The sequence below is a fragment of the Pristiophorus japonicus genome, chromosome 9 (assembly GCF_044704955.1).
Source record: "Pristiophorus japonicus isolate sPriJap1 chromosome 9, sPriJap1.hap1, whole genome shotgun sequence".
NCBI classification, from domain to species: Eukaryota; Metazoa; Chordata; class Chondrichthyes; family Pristiophoridae; genus Pristiophorus; species Pristiophorus japonicus.
This window is the reverse complement of record NC_091985.1, coordinates 110565690-110580361: the sequence shown is the minus strand read 5'-3', so window position 1 is coordinate 110580361 and position 14672 is coordinate 110565690. Positions and strand designations below refer to the sequence as shown.

Sequence of the window (14672 nt, the reverse complement as noted above, 5' to 3'; positions counted from 1 at the left end):
TAAACATTGGGGGAAGGACAGAAGTGGCCATGATCCCCACTGTCAAATAGTTTACTACACTGTCGAGTCAAATGGTGACTTTTTCTTTAACGATAAACTAGTGTCTCCTGTGCAATCGCCACAGAATGTCAAGAAAAAGCAAGTTTTGTGCATTCCAAAAACATGAACGGGGAAAATTCTGCACAGGTTTTGAACAGAATTATTACACCGAAATAACTTTTCCCAAGGCAGACAGAACCTGGAGGGAGCTTTGGATGGGCCTATGAAAAATTTTTTAAAAAGTGGTGACAAGGACTAATAGATAGAATGAAGGACAGCAGGGAGTTGAATGGCTGATTTTCAAACATTTCATGATGATAAGAATTAATGCTAACAAGATTTAAACAATGGCCAGATTTTGCTGTAGAAATAACAGTGAGGCTAATGTTAAATCGGACAGAAACGTCCGGTGACTGCACATGCACAGTTAAATGTGGAAATCAAGAAGTTGCTGTCCGAGCTGTCCTGCTTCTCCAGAAGCTGCGCTATAAATGGTACCTCGCCAAGAGACTCGGCATTGGAATACGTGGAACTTCAAAAAAACAATATTCATTCACAAGATGTGGGATCCGCTGTCAAGGCCAGTATTTATGCCCATCCCTAATTACCCTTGAGAAGATGGTGGTGAGCCACCTTCTTGAACCGCTGCAGTCAGTGTAGTGAAGGTACTCTCAGTGATGATAGGGAGGGAGTTCCAGGATTTTAACCCAACAATTATGAAGGAATGGCGATATATTTCCAAGTCATAATGGTGTGAGATTTGGAGGGGAAATTGCAGGTGGTGGTGTTTCTCATGCACCTGCTGCCCTTGTCCTTCAAGGCAGTACAGGTTACGGGTTTGGGAGGTGCTGTCAAAAAAGCCTTGGCGAGTTGCTGCAGTGCATCTTGTAGATGGTATACACTGCAGCCACAGTGTGCTGGTGGTGGAGGGAGTGAATGTTTAAGATGGTGGATGGGGTGCCAATGAAGCTTTGTCCTGGATGGTGTCGAGTTTCAAGTGTTGTTGGAGCTGCACTCATCCAGGCAAGTGGAGAGTATTCCATCACACTCCTGACTTGTGCCTTGTAGATGGTGGAAAGGCTTTGGGGAGTCAGGAGGGGAGACACTTGCCGCAGAATATCCAGCCTCTGACCTACTCATGTAGCCATGTTATTCATCTGGCTGATCCAGTGAAATTTCCGGTCAATGGTGACATCCAGAATGTTGATGGTGGGGTTTCGGCAATGGTAATGCCATTGAATGTCAAGGGACGGTAGTTAGATTATCTTTTGGTCATTGCCTGGCACGAATGTTACTAGTCACTTATCAGCCCAAACCTAAATGTCATCCAGGTACTGCTGCATGCGGGCATAGACTGTACTTACTTGATATATACATACTAAACTCACCAGAAAAGTTAGGACTTGTCCATTCCCGTGTAAGTACATTTTTAATGGCTTAATAAGGCTCAATTACAGCCGAATAACTTCTCTTGCACTGAAAATTAACTTTTACAAGTTTGGAGTCTCATTCTTTCAGACTTTAATTATTGTTGGAGATTTTTTTTCAAATTTAAATAAGTCATTTTTTTTGACTTAATCCCATCTTTCTTTTGCTCTCTTTATTTTGCTTTCTGTATCTAATTTGACATTGAATTCAATATTCTAACTGACACCTCATGGTACAGACACTGTGCTGATCATTAACAATTCTCATTAGAAACATATAAGATTCTGATGGGACTGGACAGGTTAGATGCGGGTAGAATGTTCCCGATGTTGGGGAAGTCCAGAATCAGGGGACACAGTCTTAGGATAAGGGGTAGGCCATTTAGGACTGAGATGAGGAGAAACTTCTTAATTCGGAGAGTTGTTAACCTATGGAATTTCATGCCACAGAGAGTTGTTGATGCCAGTTCATTGGATATATTCAAGAGGGAGTTAGATGTGCCCCTTACGGCTAAGGGGATCAAGGGGTATGGAGAGAAAGCAGGAAAGGGGTACTGAGGGAATGATCAGCCATGATCTTATTGAATGGTGGTGCAGGCTCGACGGGCCGAATGGCCTACTCCTGCACCTATTTTCTATGTTTCTATGTTACTATGTTTCTTCAATCTGATTGGTTAAGGAGATACAGTTGCTTGCCCTGTTTACAGAGGTCCCATATCCCCTGTAGAGGATGTCGTGCTAGTTTACTTTCTAATTTACAGTAAATTGCAGTGCAAAATCCCATAGAAAGTCTGGAGGCACGCGCAAGAGTAATGAACGGCTGGCACCATTCGTTCACCGCAGAGAAAAATCCGGCCCATTAAACTTAAAAATAGAAAAGGGGGAAACTGTAGTGAGGTAAAAAGAAAAAACTGAGTTCCAAACTTAGTTATCTAGGAGGGAGAATGGAATGTTTGCAATTTCCTGATACTATGAAGGCTCTGAACCTGTATGATTAATGATGCTTTCAGTATCGGGAGCTGGAGCTTTTGAAGTTGTAGAAGCTGCTGCCATGAAGTGCCAGCTAGTTGCTGTTCACTTCTCAATGGGAAATCCTATAGAGACACCACCCAAAAAAGGAATGTACAATGTATGTACAAAATTGATTGCATTATGGATTCATTCTAATTATCCATAATTGACATATTAGTTCTCTGCAATCTCGTAAACAAATGTGGCTTTGAAACTTGTAATTTAAGTATTAATTACAGAGGGAAAACTGGAATAATTTTGTTTCTCAGAGTGTAATTTGGGAAATATACTGTAGGGGCTGACAAAACCCATGGAACGATCCACCATGGGTCACTGCCTTCAAGAAAGGAGATGGGCAGTGAATGGTTAGGTAAACTAAAAGGGATAAAACATATATCGATACTCATTAATTATACTGGTTAGTGTTCGCTCATCGGAGTGCAGAGATTGGCAGTTACTCTCGCTTTTCTCCAAGGTCATATATTTTTAAATGGGAAGTCAGTTCCACTTAGAATGAGAAAATGAGTAATGACACTAATGCATAATACTAAGAATTATACATCTAAAATTTTACAAATGGAATGGTTTTTGCATGCTAAATTTTCAATCAAAGAATGGCAAATCACGTCACAGATTGCGGTTATTTTTTCGAAGTAACTATTTGTGCTGCACTTTTCTTTGACAGACAGGTGTCCGTCCAGCCCCTCCTGCCCATACTGCACTTTTTTGACTGACAGGCAACAAGCCCACCCCAACTCCCTCCCCCAGCCCGAATCATTCCCTCCACGTGGTGCAGAGAAGCAATACCTGAGATTTGAGACTCCTCTGATCCTCCCCTCCAGGCGCCGACTCTCTCCCTCCCCCCCCCTCTAGGACTCGCTCCCTCGGGCGTGGGACCGAGAGCGGCCGCCGGGGATCTGATAGTGGTGGTCCTGGGCCCGATAGCGAGAGAGGTGGGGGCAGAAGAGAGAGCGAGAAAGAAGTGAGAGGCTTGGGGATGGGGGGAAAAAAAAAGAGGGAAAGAGAACGAGAGAGGGGAGAAGAGTGAGAAAGAGACGGGGTGGGGGGGGGGGGGGGGGGAGAAAGGAGGAGGAGGAGGAGGTGGTAGAAAGCGAGAAAGAGAATTGGAGGAGAGAGTGGGAACTCAGGAAAGGCAGATCACATTCTTCCAACCCCCTACAAGGGACATCGGTGGAGTGGATGATATCCAGAAGTCACGACAATGTCACTATTCACTACCCAATAAACCCGTTAACAATCCGTACACAATGCCCCATCTATGGTGGTGGTGGTGGTGGGTGGGGGTGAGGGAAGGATGATCTTGCGCTGGGGTAAGACACTTTGGCTGGGACAGGCATGCACTTGGGCTGGGGTATGGAACTTCGGCTGGGGAAGGGATGTACTTGGACTAGGGTACGGGACTTTGGCTGGTTCTTGCTGTCTTCTGGGGAGCTCTGTCTTCTGTTGCTTCAGTGGATCGAGTTACAATTTGCAAAGTCAGAGAGAACTTGGAATGGGCGGTTCCAGTGACACATTCCTGTGAAACTTCAGGATGTGGCTTATCCTCCAAGGGGACCAATCATAGACAAAGGGTAGAGCATGTTGGCCATTTTGGCAGTACAAATAAGCGCATCCTTAATTTTTTGATATGGAAACACAATAAACTCTTTCATGGTCAGTTTTAGTATTGCCCCAATTTATATTTCTCAAAAATTTAATGGAAACCAGCAAATATGGAAACTGCTTTAATCCTTTGATATTGTATGTACTCCACACTTGGTTGTCACAGGACCTTTTCCCAAGATGCTGGTTAGGCATTAGGATAGCTTACTGAAGTTTCAAATTAGAGGCTAGGAGTTACTGCCCATCAGTTTTAAGAGCTGATTGAAAATAAACACAGTATGATGCAAGAAAATCTGTCTGGACTGCTGTCATTAGAGCCATTTTATCCAGCTTCTATATCTAAAAATAAGCTGCATATTACATGAAGAGTTTTCATATTTTTATTGTCTCACTTAACAGTTTCATAAGTTAATACTTAAAAAAAAAATCACCTTTGGACACTCATTTTAAAACTTTATTTTCTGCCAAATACAATTCATTTTTGCTTCTGATCTTTCAGGGATAAACACAAACTTATTTACATTGCATCAGACCATCTTCATTTGAATACAAATGATGATTAGATGGGTGGGATAGAATGGCAAACATTTCTCGACATCTAGTTATTGGGAATATAAAAAAGTACGCCAACTGATCTATTTAGCTGATGATAGAATAGTTACAAATGTCTTGATCTATTTTCTTGTGGCAAAGTATTTAGTGAATATATTCACAACAATCATCTTTCAAGCCTAAAGGCCAAATGGCCTACTCCTGCACCTATTTTCTATGTTTCTAAGCCTAGAGTGATGTGTACAAATTATAGACTAGGGGCAAGAAATTAGTCAGCTCTGTGACCGTTTTTTTGCGATATATCACCATAAAAACCAGTCGGCGGGAATCTCTGTGATGTTTTGCGGCAGCAGTTTTCAAGTACAGCTGGGGAGAGAAGTGCCGCCGTGCAAGACCCAAAATAGTGTTTGCCAAAAATTTGGCGCTCTGCGCACCCATATTTTGCACGAAAATACCGACATGTAAAAAGCTGCGTTGCAGCCCTTGGAGCAGCAGTAAGTATGAAAACCTGCAATAAAGGTAAGCTTCATTTTTTATTTTGTAATTATTTTCCAGAGATTCGATAGCTAAGTGCCTTGTGAATGTTGAGAGATTTTTTTTTTTGGGGGGGGGGGGGGGGGCGGGGGCTATTCTTCCCCCCACCCCCCACCTCTCAAGGCCTCTCGCAGCACCATCGGCCTTGGACTAAAGTTGCTAAAATTTGTGGTTTGCGCCGCGAATCCTCGTGCAACGCCAATTTTTACCGTTATGCAAATTAAAGCTTGAATTTCCAGCCTACTAGCGGTAGCGAAGTGAAAACGGTATTTTTAAAATACCGTTTTCGCTGAAAACCGAATTTCTAGCCCCATGTATATAAAAAGGTATATATAGAACTCTGTCGTCAATGATTATAAATTGTGATTAGTGACAACTGAAACAGTTTTTCTGTACACTGGCTTATATTCAGGCAGCTCTCATCTGATTAGTGGCATCTGCTAACTCAGATGATGGCAAACAAGGATTAAAAACTTTTAAAATTATATATTACTGTATGTACTATTACTGAAGAATCCACCTTAAAGACAGATCCAACTTCCAACCAGAGCACAGAAGGAAGTTCCAACTAGAGAATAGGTACTGGGCCATCTTTGTTAAACTTTAATATTTACAACCAACTCCAAGAATATATAACTCACTCTTCCAATATATGTTACCACACAAAAGATCATCCAAATATTCTGGCTTGACAATTTTGAAGCCCAACACGCCAAAGACATTCTTAGTGCTACATTTTTATTTTCCCTCAATACCCTATATTATGGGAATCCAAGTATTTCAGAAATCTATGCTACTCCATTTAATATATATCAACTTTTGTGTTTTGTCTCAATTATTTATCCAATATACTGCTTTAAGAAAAAACAAAATTGTTTTTCTGGCCAAATTCCCAGAAATATCCTGACTTCATTCTAGTCTATAATTCGCACTCTGCAAATGCACCTTCACTCGGGCACATAAATTGAAAAATGAAAAACAATTTGAAATTAATAAACACAAGAGTTTGATAGTATGAGAAATGTATTGAGAATGTTCATCATATACAAAATAGTAGGATTGAAGAGGGACTTGATTTGATCATTGCTGTTGGGAATATTCCATCAGCTCAATCAAAGCTTCCATTTTACTTCAAGTCACAGATGAGACAACTTGACAGCTGTTTTTTCTTTTGAAAACACCACAACTAAATCAAATATCCATTGTTGCGAACCTTTTCATAAGCATTTGGATTATTCACTACACAATATTTTTTCTGTCCTCATTCCACACTTTAATGTTCATGACATTGCTGAAAACATTCACAAACTTTCATTTCTGAAGACATTAAATAGAATCCAAGCCAGGAAGGGTCTATTCCCAATGTGTAAAGAAAAAGCGAGGGCTAACTTCCCCAATGGCTCAGTTGGCCCATCGTGATAGAGACACACACAGAATAGGAATGCACCAGGTTCAATCTCCAGTCTGCACTGTTACCCAATCATAGCCAGGAGCCAAAGGGGTGTTCAAATTGGCTCCATCTCGAGTGGGCTCCGAGGGTGTGTTGTGTGTGGTTTGAGTGGGCAGCAAAGAAAGCGGGAAATAAAAATGATCCAGGATTCCCACTCCTGAATTGCTATCCTGTGACTCCTTAACAGTAAGTGTAGGAAGGAAGGGTAATGGGCGTCAGGTAAAAACAAGATTGGACATGGCTGTCATACTGCTACCCTTAATGTTGAAAAACCTACCGAAACATCATTACACATGACTAATGGCTAGACACCATCCAAGGCAAACAGACCACTTGATTGGCAACCCATCCACCCCTTTAAACATTTATTTTCTCCACCACCAGCGCACCACGGCTGCAGTGTGTACCATCTACAAAATGCACTGCAGCAATTCACCAAGTCATCTTCTACAGCACATCCCAAACACACGACCTCTACCACCTAGAAGGACAAGGGCAGCAGGCACATAGGAACACCACTACCTGCAAGTTCTCCTCCGTCACACACCTTCCGGACTTGGAAATATATTGTCGTTCCTTCATCATCACTGGGTCTAAATCCTGGAACTCCCTCCCTAATAGCGCCATGGGAGTATCTTTACCACATGGACTACAGAGGTTCAAGAAGGGGGCTCACCACCATCTTCTCAAGGGCAATTAGGATGGGTAATAAATGCTGGCTTTGCCAACGACGCTCACATCCCGTGAATTAATTTAGGGAGTCAAGTGGGCTGCTTTGTCCTGGATGGTGTCAAGCTTCTGGAGTGTTGTTGGAGTTGCACTCATCCAGGCAAGTGGAGAGTATTCCATCACACTCCTGACTTGTGCTTTGTAGATGGTGGAAAGGCTTTGGGGAGTCAGGAGACAAGACACTCACTGAAGAATACCCAGCATCTGACCACTCTTATTGCCACAGAATTTATGTGGCTGGTCCAGTTAAGTTTCTGGTCAATGGTGACCCCCCAATGTTGATGGTGAAGGATTCGGCAATGGTAATGCCATTGAATCTCAAGGGGAGGTGGTTAGACTCTCGCTTGTTGTAGATAGTCATTGCCCGGCACTTATGTGGCGTGAATGTAACTTGCCACTTATCATTTCAAGCCTGAATGTCATCCAGGTCTTGTTGCTTGCGGGCAATTATAAAATATCAGGTAAGGACAGGATTTGGCTTGGTGATCTGACCCCTGCAACCAAATAGCTTACTAACATTCATTGCCGACTGTCATACATGGAAAATGGACATTTTGGTTGGAGGGCCACCAGCATCCGTCCAACCATACTAGAGTATAGCTCCCACTTCCAGGAAAAGAGGGCAATAGAAATCCAAACTCATTTGGGCTCTTGCCACAGATATACAAGACTGTTTTCCAAAGCTGCTGTTGGCAGGAAGCACAGCAATGACAGGGATAAATACACAGAAAACTAACTATAGCCTCCCAAGCATCTTTTAGCTATGTCACCAAGCATAACATTTTATAAGAAACTATGATAAATATAAAACAGGAAGGGTATGCATTGGAAAAAAGGATAATTTGGGAATATTGGTCTCAAACTTTACATCACAGTTTTCAACTTCAGCAGCATTGTTTTTTGTTTCCTTGAGAGAGAAGCGAATAAAACAGTAACATTCAACTAACATTTCAGGCTGCCTTTAATAAAGAAAGCTTTAAAGTTTCAGACTGTTAAGGTTATTGTAACTATTAAGTGTGCCTGTCTAGGGATAGTGATCGCCATGTTACTGTCCACCCGATCCAGGAATAGAAATCACCATGCCACAACATTGTCTTTCGTCTAGTGATAGTGAGCGCCAAGTCATTTCCTGCTGCCTCCCCATTATATTAGTTCAGCTGTGAGCAGGTCCTTGGACTCTGCTGTATGGTGCACTTTCACGAGGTTGTAATGCTGTAATTTTCAGATATTCCAGGTTTTCTACATTCAGAAATGCAGCCAACAGAGGGAGAATGAGCAATCTGCTCTTGGCCGTATTCTTGCATTGTAAAAGATCCATAGGAAAACAGCCAGTGTTTCCAATTTGTACATAAAAGCAGCCAATCATGGAATTTTGATTACTATACCCATTTAGTCCGGAGTTCTTTTACTGAAGCACGTGAAGTCCCTCTGCACGTCTATTTCTACACTCATCAAATGCTTGTCCCTTATTTATGCTGCAACGCAGGACTGACCCAAAAATACGAGAATTACATTCAGAATAGCTTCCTTACAAAGTCTCTCTCTGTCTGTGGTGTACTCTGAAAAGGTTGATGAATTAACAAAGGGCTTTAACCTTCTGAAGTTAGTATTGGCATGCTATTCAATGATAGATGTGCAGTACAATACCTGACTGTTACTGTTAGAGGTGAATGAACTTCCGAACGCTGTACTACCACTGGAGCCTGCTTGAGTTGATGAGAAGGGATCAAAAGCTGCAACGTTAGTTGCCATGCTCTGTGCTGTTCCACCAGGCCCCAATGGTACGGTGTTACCTCCACTTTCTGAAATCATCTGGAGAAGTAAAAGTAAAGAGTTATTTTTTCCCTAGAAACAGGAGATAAAATGCCCTTGAAAACAAAAGCAAATTGCCTTAAATGGTTTGACCCTTTCTTTTTTCCTGTAATACCTGTACTTCAAATAATTGTTAACACTGTTTTGCAAAGCAGACCCTAACAACACCAATTCATCTGTACAGTGTCATGCATATTTTACAGCAAGGATCAGCTTTGACAAGTTTGGTAAACATTTTTTTTAATTAAGAGAATGAGATTTTAACAAGTATTCCCTCTTAATTTCCCATGCTTGGGTTTTTCTGCCTCATAAGCCACCCAAGTTAGCAGTAGATAGGTGACCTTCTCCCACCTTGAAGTTACATTCTCTTGTTGGCACAGCATGTTGGGGCTCCAACATAGTAACAGTTTTATTTCTCACATCCGTGAAAATATTTTTTCATAGAACCTATAAAAATCGGCCAATGGACGTGCTTGTATTGCATCATATAATCATCAGAGCCATTCGTGACATGTATTTTGTTCATAAAAATACTGTGGAAAAAATGTGTTTTAATCCTTGCCTAAAATTATAGGGCTTTTAAAATAAGAAAGCTGTAGCTAAACAAAGCAACTTGTTAAAGCTGCTAAATGATGACAGTCAGCCAGCAATGTCTGAAACAGATTTCAACCTTCACATAATTACCAAATCCATTTAAATACTTTCCATATTATAATAATCTTGATAACTGGCAGTGACAATGAACTGGCGTACCAACTTGTGGCATCAGTCATGCAGGTTCAAAGTTCCAATCTGCTGAATCAAGCCAGCTGTGGGGATGTGTTGTGAGCAGGCTAAATGATGGTAGGGGAAGAGAAATAGAACAGAGAAACAGGCTTGCAATACTGCTTAACAAATTACACGAAGGAACATTGGATGAAGTCTGGTGTAGACCACTTGCTTCCCTCCGGAGTGTAATTGGTACATAGCACTTAGAGAAACTGGAGGGATATCGGGCTAGAGTTTCCTCTCAAATCGCCCATTTACCACCCAGAAATACAAGTTTCGTCGAAAAAAAACATTTACTGTCCAGCAGTAAATTCCACAGTCATCACCGCTGGGCGGTATTTGATACTGTCTACCCATATATTACCGCCCAAAATGGAAGTTTCATCATTAAGATCCGTTTACCACCGGACCTTAATAGAGTCCTGAAAAAGCAGGTCTTACTGGATCTTAAGTGGACAGTTTGGACACAGATCTGACAGGTTTGTTTGATATTACACAGATCTTTATAGTTCTCTACAGTTTGATATATTTTTTAATGGATTGTAGTATTTTCTAGCGTTAGGCAATAATATAAATGGTCTAAAAGCCTTATTTACTCTTTTAGTCTCACTCACCTCCCAGTCTCTCTCACTCTCCACAGTGATCTCACTCTCTTTCCCCTCCCCCGCCCCACCCCCACAGCGATCTCAGGCCGGCAGTCTCTGGCCTCTCGGGGGCGGGGGCGCAGAGCTCGACAGCTGCGCTCGCACAACTTGGAAGCCAAAGGTTCCCGAGTCAATAGGCCTCCTCTGCTTCACACCACCCGCTCCACTTCGCTCCCGCACCGCTTTGCTCCCGCACCGCTTTGCCGGTGCCGACATGGAGCACCCGAAAACTGCGGAAGCGCGCACCACCTGCATTCCGGCGATTGAAAAAGACGCAACCTCTGGAACACCGTTAAGGATCGGGCAGGGGCGATTTAAAAGGAAAATCCAGCCGACAATGTTCACGCTTTTAAAAAAAAAGTCTAAAAATCACAATGAAAACACAAAAGACAAGGTAATTTTTTTGCTGTACTGTTAGAGGGACAGGAGTAAACTATTAAGCCCCTTGAGCCTGTTCAGCTATTCAATTAGATCATGGCTGAGCTGTATCTTATCTTAACTCTATTTACCCACCTTGGTGCCATACCCCTTAATAGCCTTACCCAACATTAATATATCAAACTCAGTGCTGAAATTCTTAATTGACCTAGCTTCTTTGGGGAGAGCTCCACACTTCCACTACCCTTTACATGAGACTTCGCCCCTAATTGGCCCAGATCTTGTTCTGGACACCCGACCAGAGGAAATAGTTTCTGTCTCTCTACCCTATAAAATCCTTTAATCATTTTAAATCTCAATTAAGTCATCCCTTAATCTTCTATACTCTGCGGAATACAAGCCTAGTCTATGCAACTTGTCCTATTAATTTAACCCTTTTAGCCCCGGTTACATTCAGGTGAATCTGCGCTGCACCTGCACCAATATCAAACAGTACAACAGGCCATTCAGTCCAGTCTCACTACCCTGTTCTTTTCCCCCGTAGCCCTGCAAAATTTTCCTTTTCAAGTATATATCCAGTTCACTTTTGAAAGTTACGACTGAATCTGCTGCCACCACCCTTTCAAGCGATGCAGGAGTTCCTCAGGGCAGTATCCTAGGCCCAACCATCTTCAGCTGCTTCATCAATTACTTTCCCTCCATAAAGGTCAGAAGTAGGGATGTTCGTTGATGACTGCACGGTGTTCAGTGCCATTCGCAACTCCTCAGATAATAGAGCAGTCTATGCCCGCATGCAGCAAGATCTGGACAACATTCAGGCTTGGGCTGATAAGTGGCAAGTAACATTCGCACCACACAAATGTCAGCAATGACCATCTCCAACAAGCGAGAGTCTAACCACCGCCCTATGACATTCAACAGCATTACCATCGCCGAGTCCCCCACCATCAGTATCCTGGGGGTCACCATTGACCAGAAACTTAACTGGACCAGCCACATAAATACTGTGGCAACAAGAGCACGTCAGAGGCTGGGTATTCTGCAGTGAGTGTCTCACCTCCTGCTGGAATACTCTCCACTTGCCTGGATGAGTGCAGCTCCAAGAACATTCAAGAAGCTCGACACCATCCAGGACAAAGCAGCCCAAATTGATTGGCCGCCCATCCACTACCTTAAACATTCACTCCCTCCATCACCGACATATCATGGCTGCAGTGTGTACCATCTACAAGATGCACTACAGCAACTCATCTAGGCTTCTTTGGCAGCACTTCCCAAACCCACGACCTATACCACTTAGAAGAACAAGGGCAGCAGGTGCATGGGAACACCACCACCTCGAAGTTCCCCTCCAAGTCACACACTATTCTGATTTGGAAGTATATCGCCATTCCTTCATTGTCGCTGGGTCAAAATCCTGGAACTCCCTCCCTAACAGCACTGTGGGCGTACCTTCACCACACGGACTGCAGCGGTTCAGAAAGGTGGCTCACCACCCCCTTCTCAAGGGTCATCAGAGATGAGCAATAAATGCTGGCCTTGCCAGCAACGCCCACATCCCAGGAACAAATTTAAAAAAAATTCCAGATCATAACTCACTTTGTAAAGAAAATCTCTCATCTCCATCCTGTTTATATCAGTGTCCTCCGGTTACTGACCCTTCTGCCAATAAAAACAGTTTCTCCCTATCCAAACCTGTCATAATTTTGAACACCTCTATTAAATTTTAACTTTCTCTGCACTAAAATGAACAATCCCAACTTCTCACCATATAATTGATGTCCCTCATTTCTAGTACCATTCTAGTAGTCTTCTCTCTACCCTCAAGACCTCGATATCCTTCCTAAAGTGTGGTGAACAGAATTGGATACAATACTCTAGCCAAAGGTCTGACCAGTGATTTATAAAGGTTTAAAAGAACTTCCTTATTTTTGCACTCTATGGGCCCAAGTTTCCACATGATTTGCGCCTGATTTTTTTTTTTATTTTATTTTTTTTTTTTAAGGAGCAACTGGTGGAGAACGGACTATCTTAGAAATCGCAATTCTCCACATTTTTTTTTCTGCAGTTCTAGTCAGGTAGAACAGTTCTACTTTGGAACAGAATTTTTTCTTCAAAAGGGGGCGTGTCCGGCCACTGACGCCTGATTTGAAAGTTTCCACAGTGAAAACGTACTCCAAACTAAAGTAGAATGGAGCAAGTGAAGATTTTTGTAGAACTGAAAAAACCTGTTCTACACATTAAAAAATCAGGCGCAGGTTACAAATTAGGCGTCCAGAACGAGGTTGGGGGTGGGGGGAGGGGAAGGGAAGTCATGTCATTAAATTCTATAATAAATCTTTATTTATACTTATACCAATATTATACAAATAAATCCAACCTGAATAAACATTTATAAGCAAAAAAAAGATTAAATAAACCATCTTCCTACCTGTGTGAAAGTGCTTCAGGCAGGCCTTTCGGGACTGAAGGCTGAACGGGCATGCCGAGACTTTGAACAGGGCCTGTCCCCAGCACCAGATTTACAGGTAGGTCGGGTCGGGGAGGTTCGGTTCAGGGGAGAGAGCGAGAGCGCGAGAGAGAGAGAGAGTGAGTTCGGTTCAGGGGAGAGAGCGAGAGAACGAGAGAACGAGAGAGCGAGAGAGCGAGAGCGAGAGAGCGAGAGAGAGCGGAGGGGAGGGAGGGGAAAAGAGAGGGAGGGGAAAAGAGAGGGAGGGGAAAAGAGAGGGAGGTCAGGTCGGAGAGGGGGGAGGGGAGGTCAGGTCGGATCCAGTCCGGGAGCGGGAGTTGGGTCGGGTCGGGGGGCGGGAGCGCGGGTCGAGTCCGGCGGGGGGAGGGGGGGGGGAGGCGCGGAGCGGGAACAGGAGCGCGGGTCGGGTCAGTCGGGGGGGGGGGGGGGGGGGGGTGCGGGTGTCGGGTCTGGTCCGGAGGCGGGGGAAGAGCGGGTGTCGGGTCTGGTCCGGAGGCAGGGGGGGGGGGGGGGGGGGGGGGGCGGGGAGCGGGTGTCGGGTCTGGTCGGGGGGGGGGGGAGCAGGAGCTGGCCGTGGGAGGAGCCTTATTCACGCAGCCCCAGTGAGGCCATTCGGCCAGGGCTAGGGGCTGCGTGCTTCGGGCCCCTCCCACACAGTTCGGCGCCTGGAGCTACTGCACTTGCGTGCCCGGTTTTCAGCGCAGGACCTTGGCTCCGCCCCCCCACAGCTCGTGCTGGCTGCGCTGAGGGCCAGAGGACCTGCAGGTAGGTGGAGAATACGGAGAATTTTTTTAGGCGCACTTTGTGGCGCGAAAAACGGGCGTCCAGGTCGGGACTGCGCCGTTCTAGGCGCGTGTGGAAACTTGGGCCCTATGCCTCTATTTATGAAGCCCAGAATCCTGTAGGTTTTAACAGCTATCAAATTGTCCTGCCAACTTCAAAGATTTGAGTATATGAACCGCCAGTTCCTGCATGAACTATACCAGTTTATATTGAATCTCCTCATTCTTCCATCCAAAATGCATCACTTCACACATCTTTGCATTCAATTTTATTTGCCATGTGTCTGCCCATCTGTCTATATCATCCTGTCGTCTGCTACTATCCTCACAGTTTACTACATTTCCAAGTTTTGTGTCATCTGCAAACTTTGAAATTATGCGTCCTATACCCAAGTCCATGCTATTAATATATATATTCAACCAAGAGGTGACATGATAGGTCCAAGTCAGCAT

General features: G+C 43.8%; 1 protein-coding gene across 7 annotated transcripts in view; it reads right to left on the bottom strand.

The window, feature by feature from the left end:
• The window catches only part of snx9b (sorting nexin 9b), a 184136-nt gene that overhangs the window by 96858 nt on the left and 72606 nt on the right, over positions 1 to 14672 (bottom strand). For all 7 annotated transcript variants that reach the window (XR_011595029.1, XR_011595030.1, XM_070889694.1 and 4 more), the window contains exon 4: positions 9013 to 9177. Coding sequence is in view for 5 of the 7 variants with exons in the window: in XM_070889694.1 (XP_070745795.1) it covers positions 9013 to 9177 (165 nt within the window). In the remaining 2 variants the exon portion in view is untranslated. The remainder of the gene's footprint in view (positions 1 to 9012; positions 9178 to 14672) is intronic.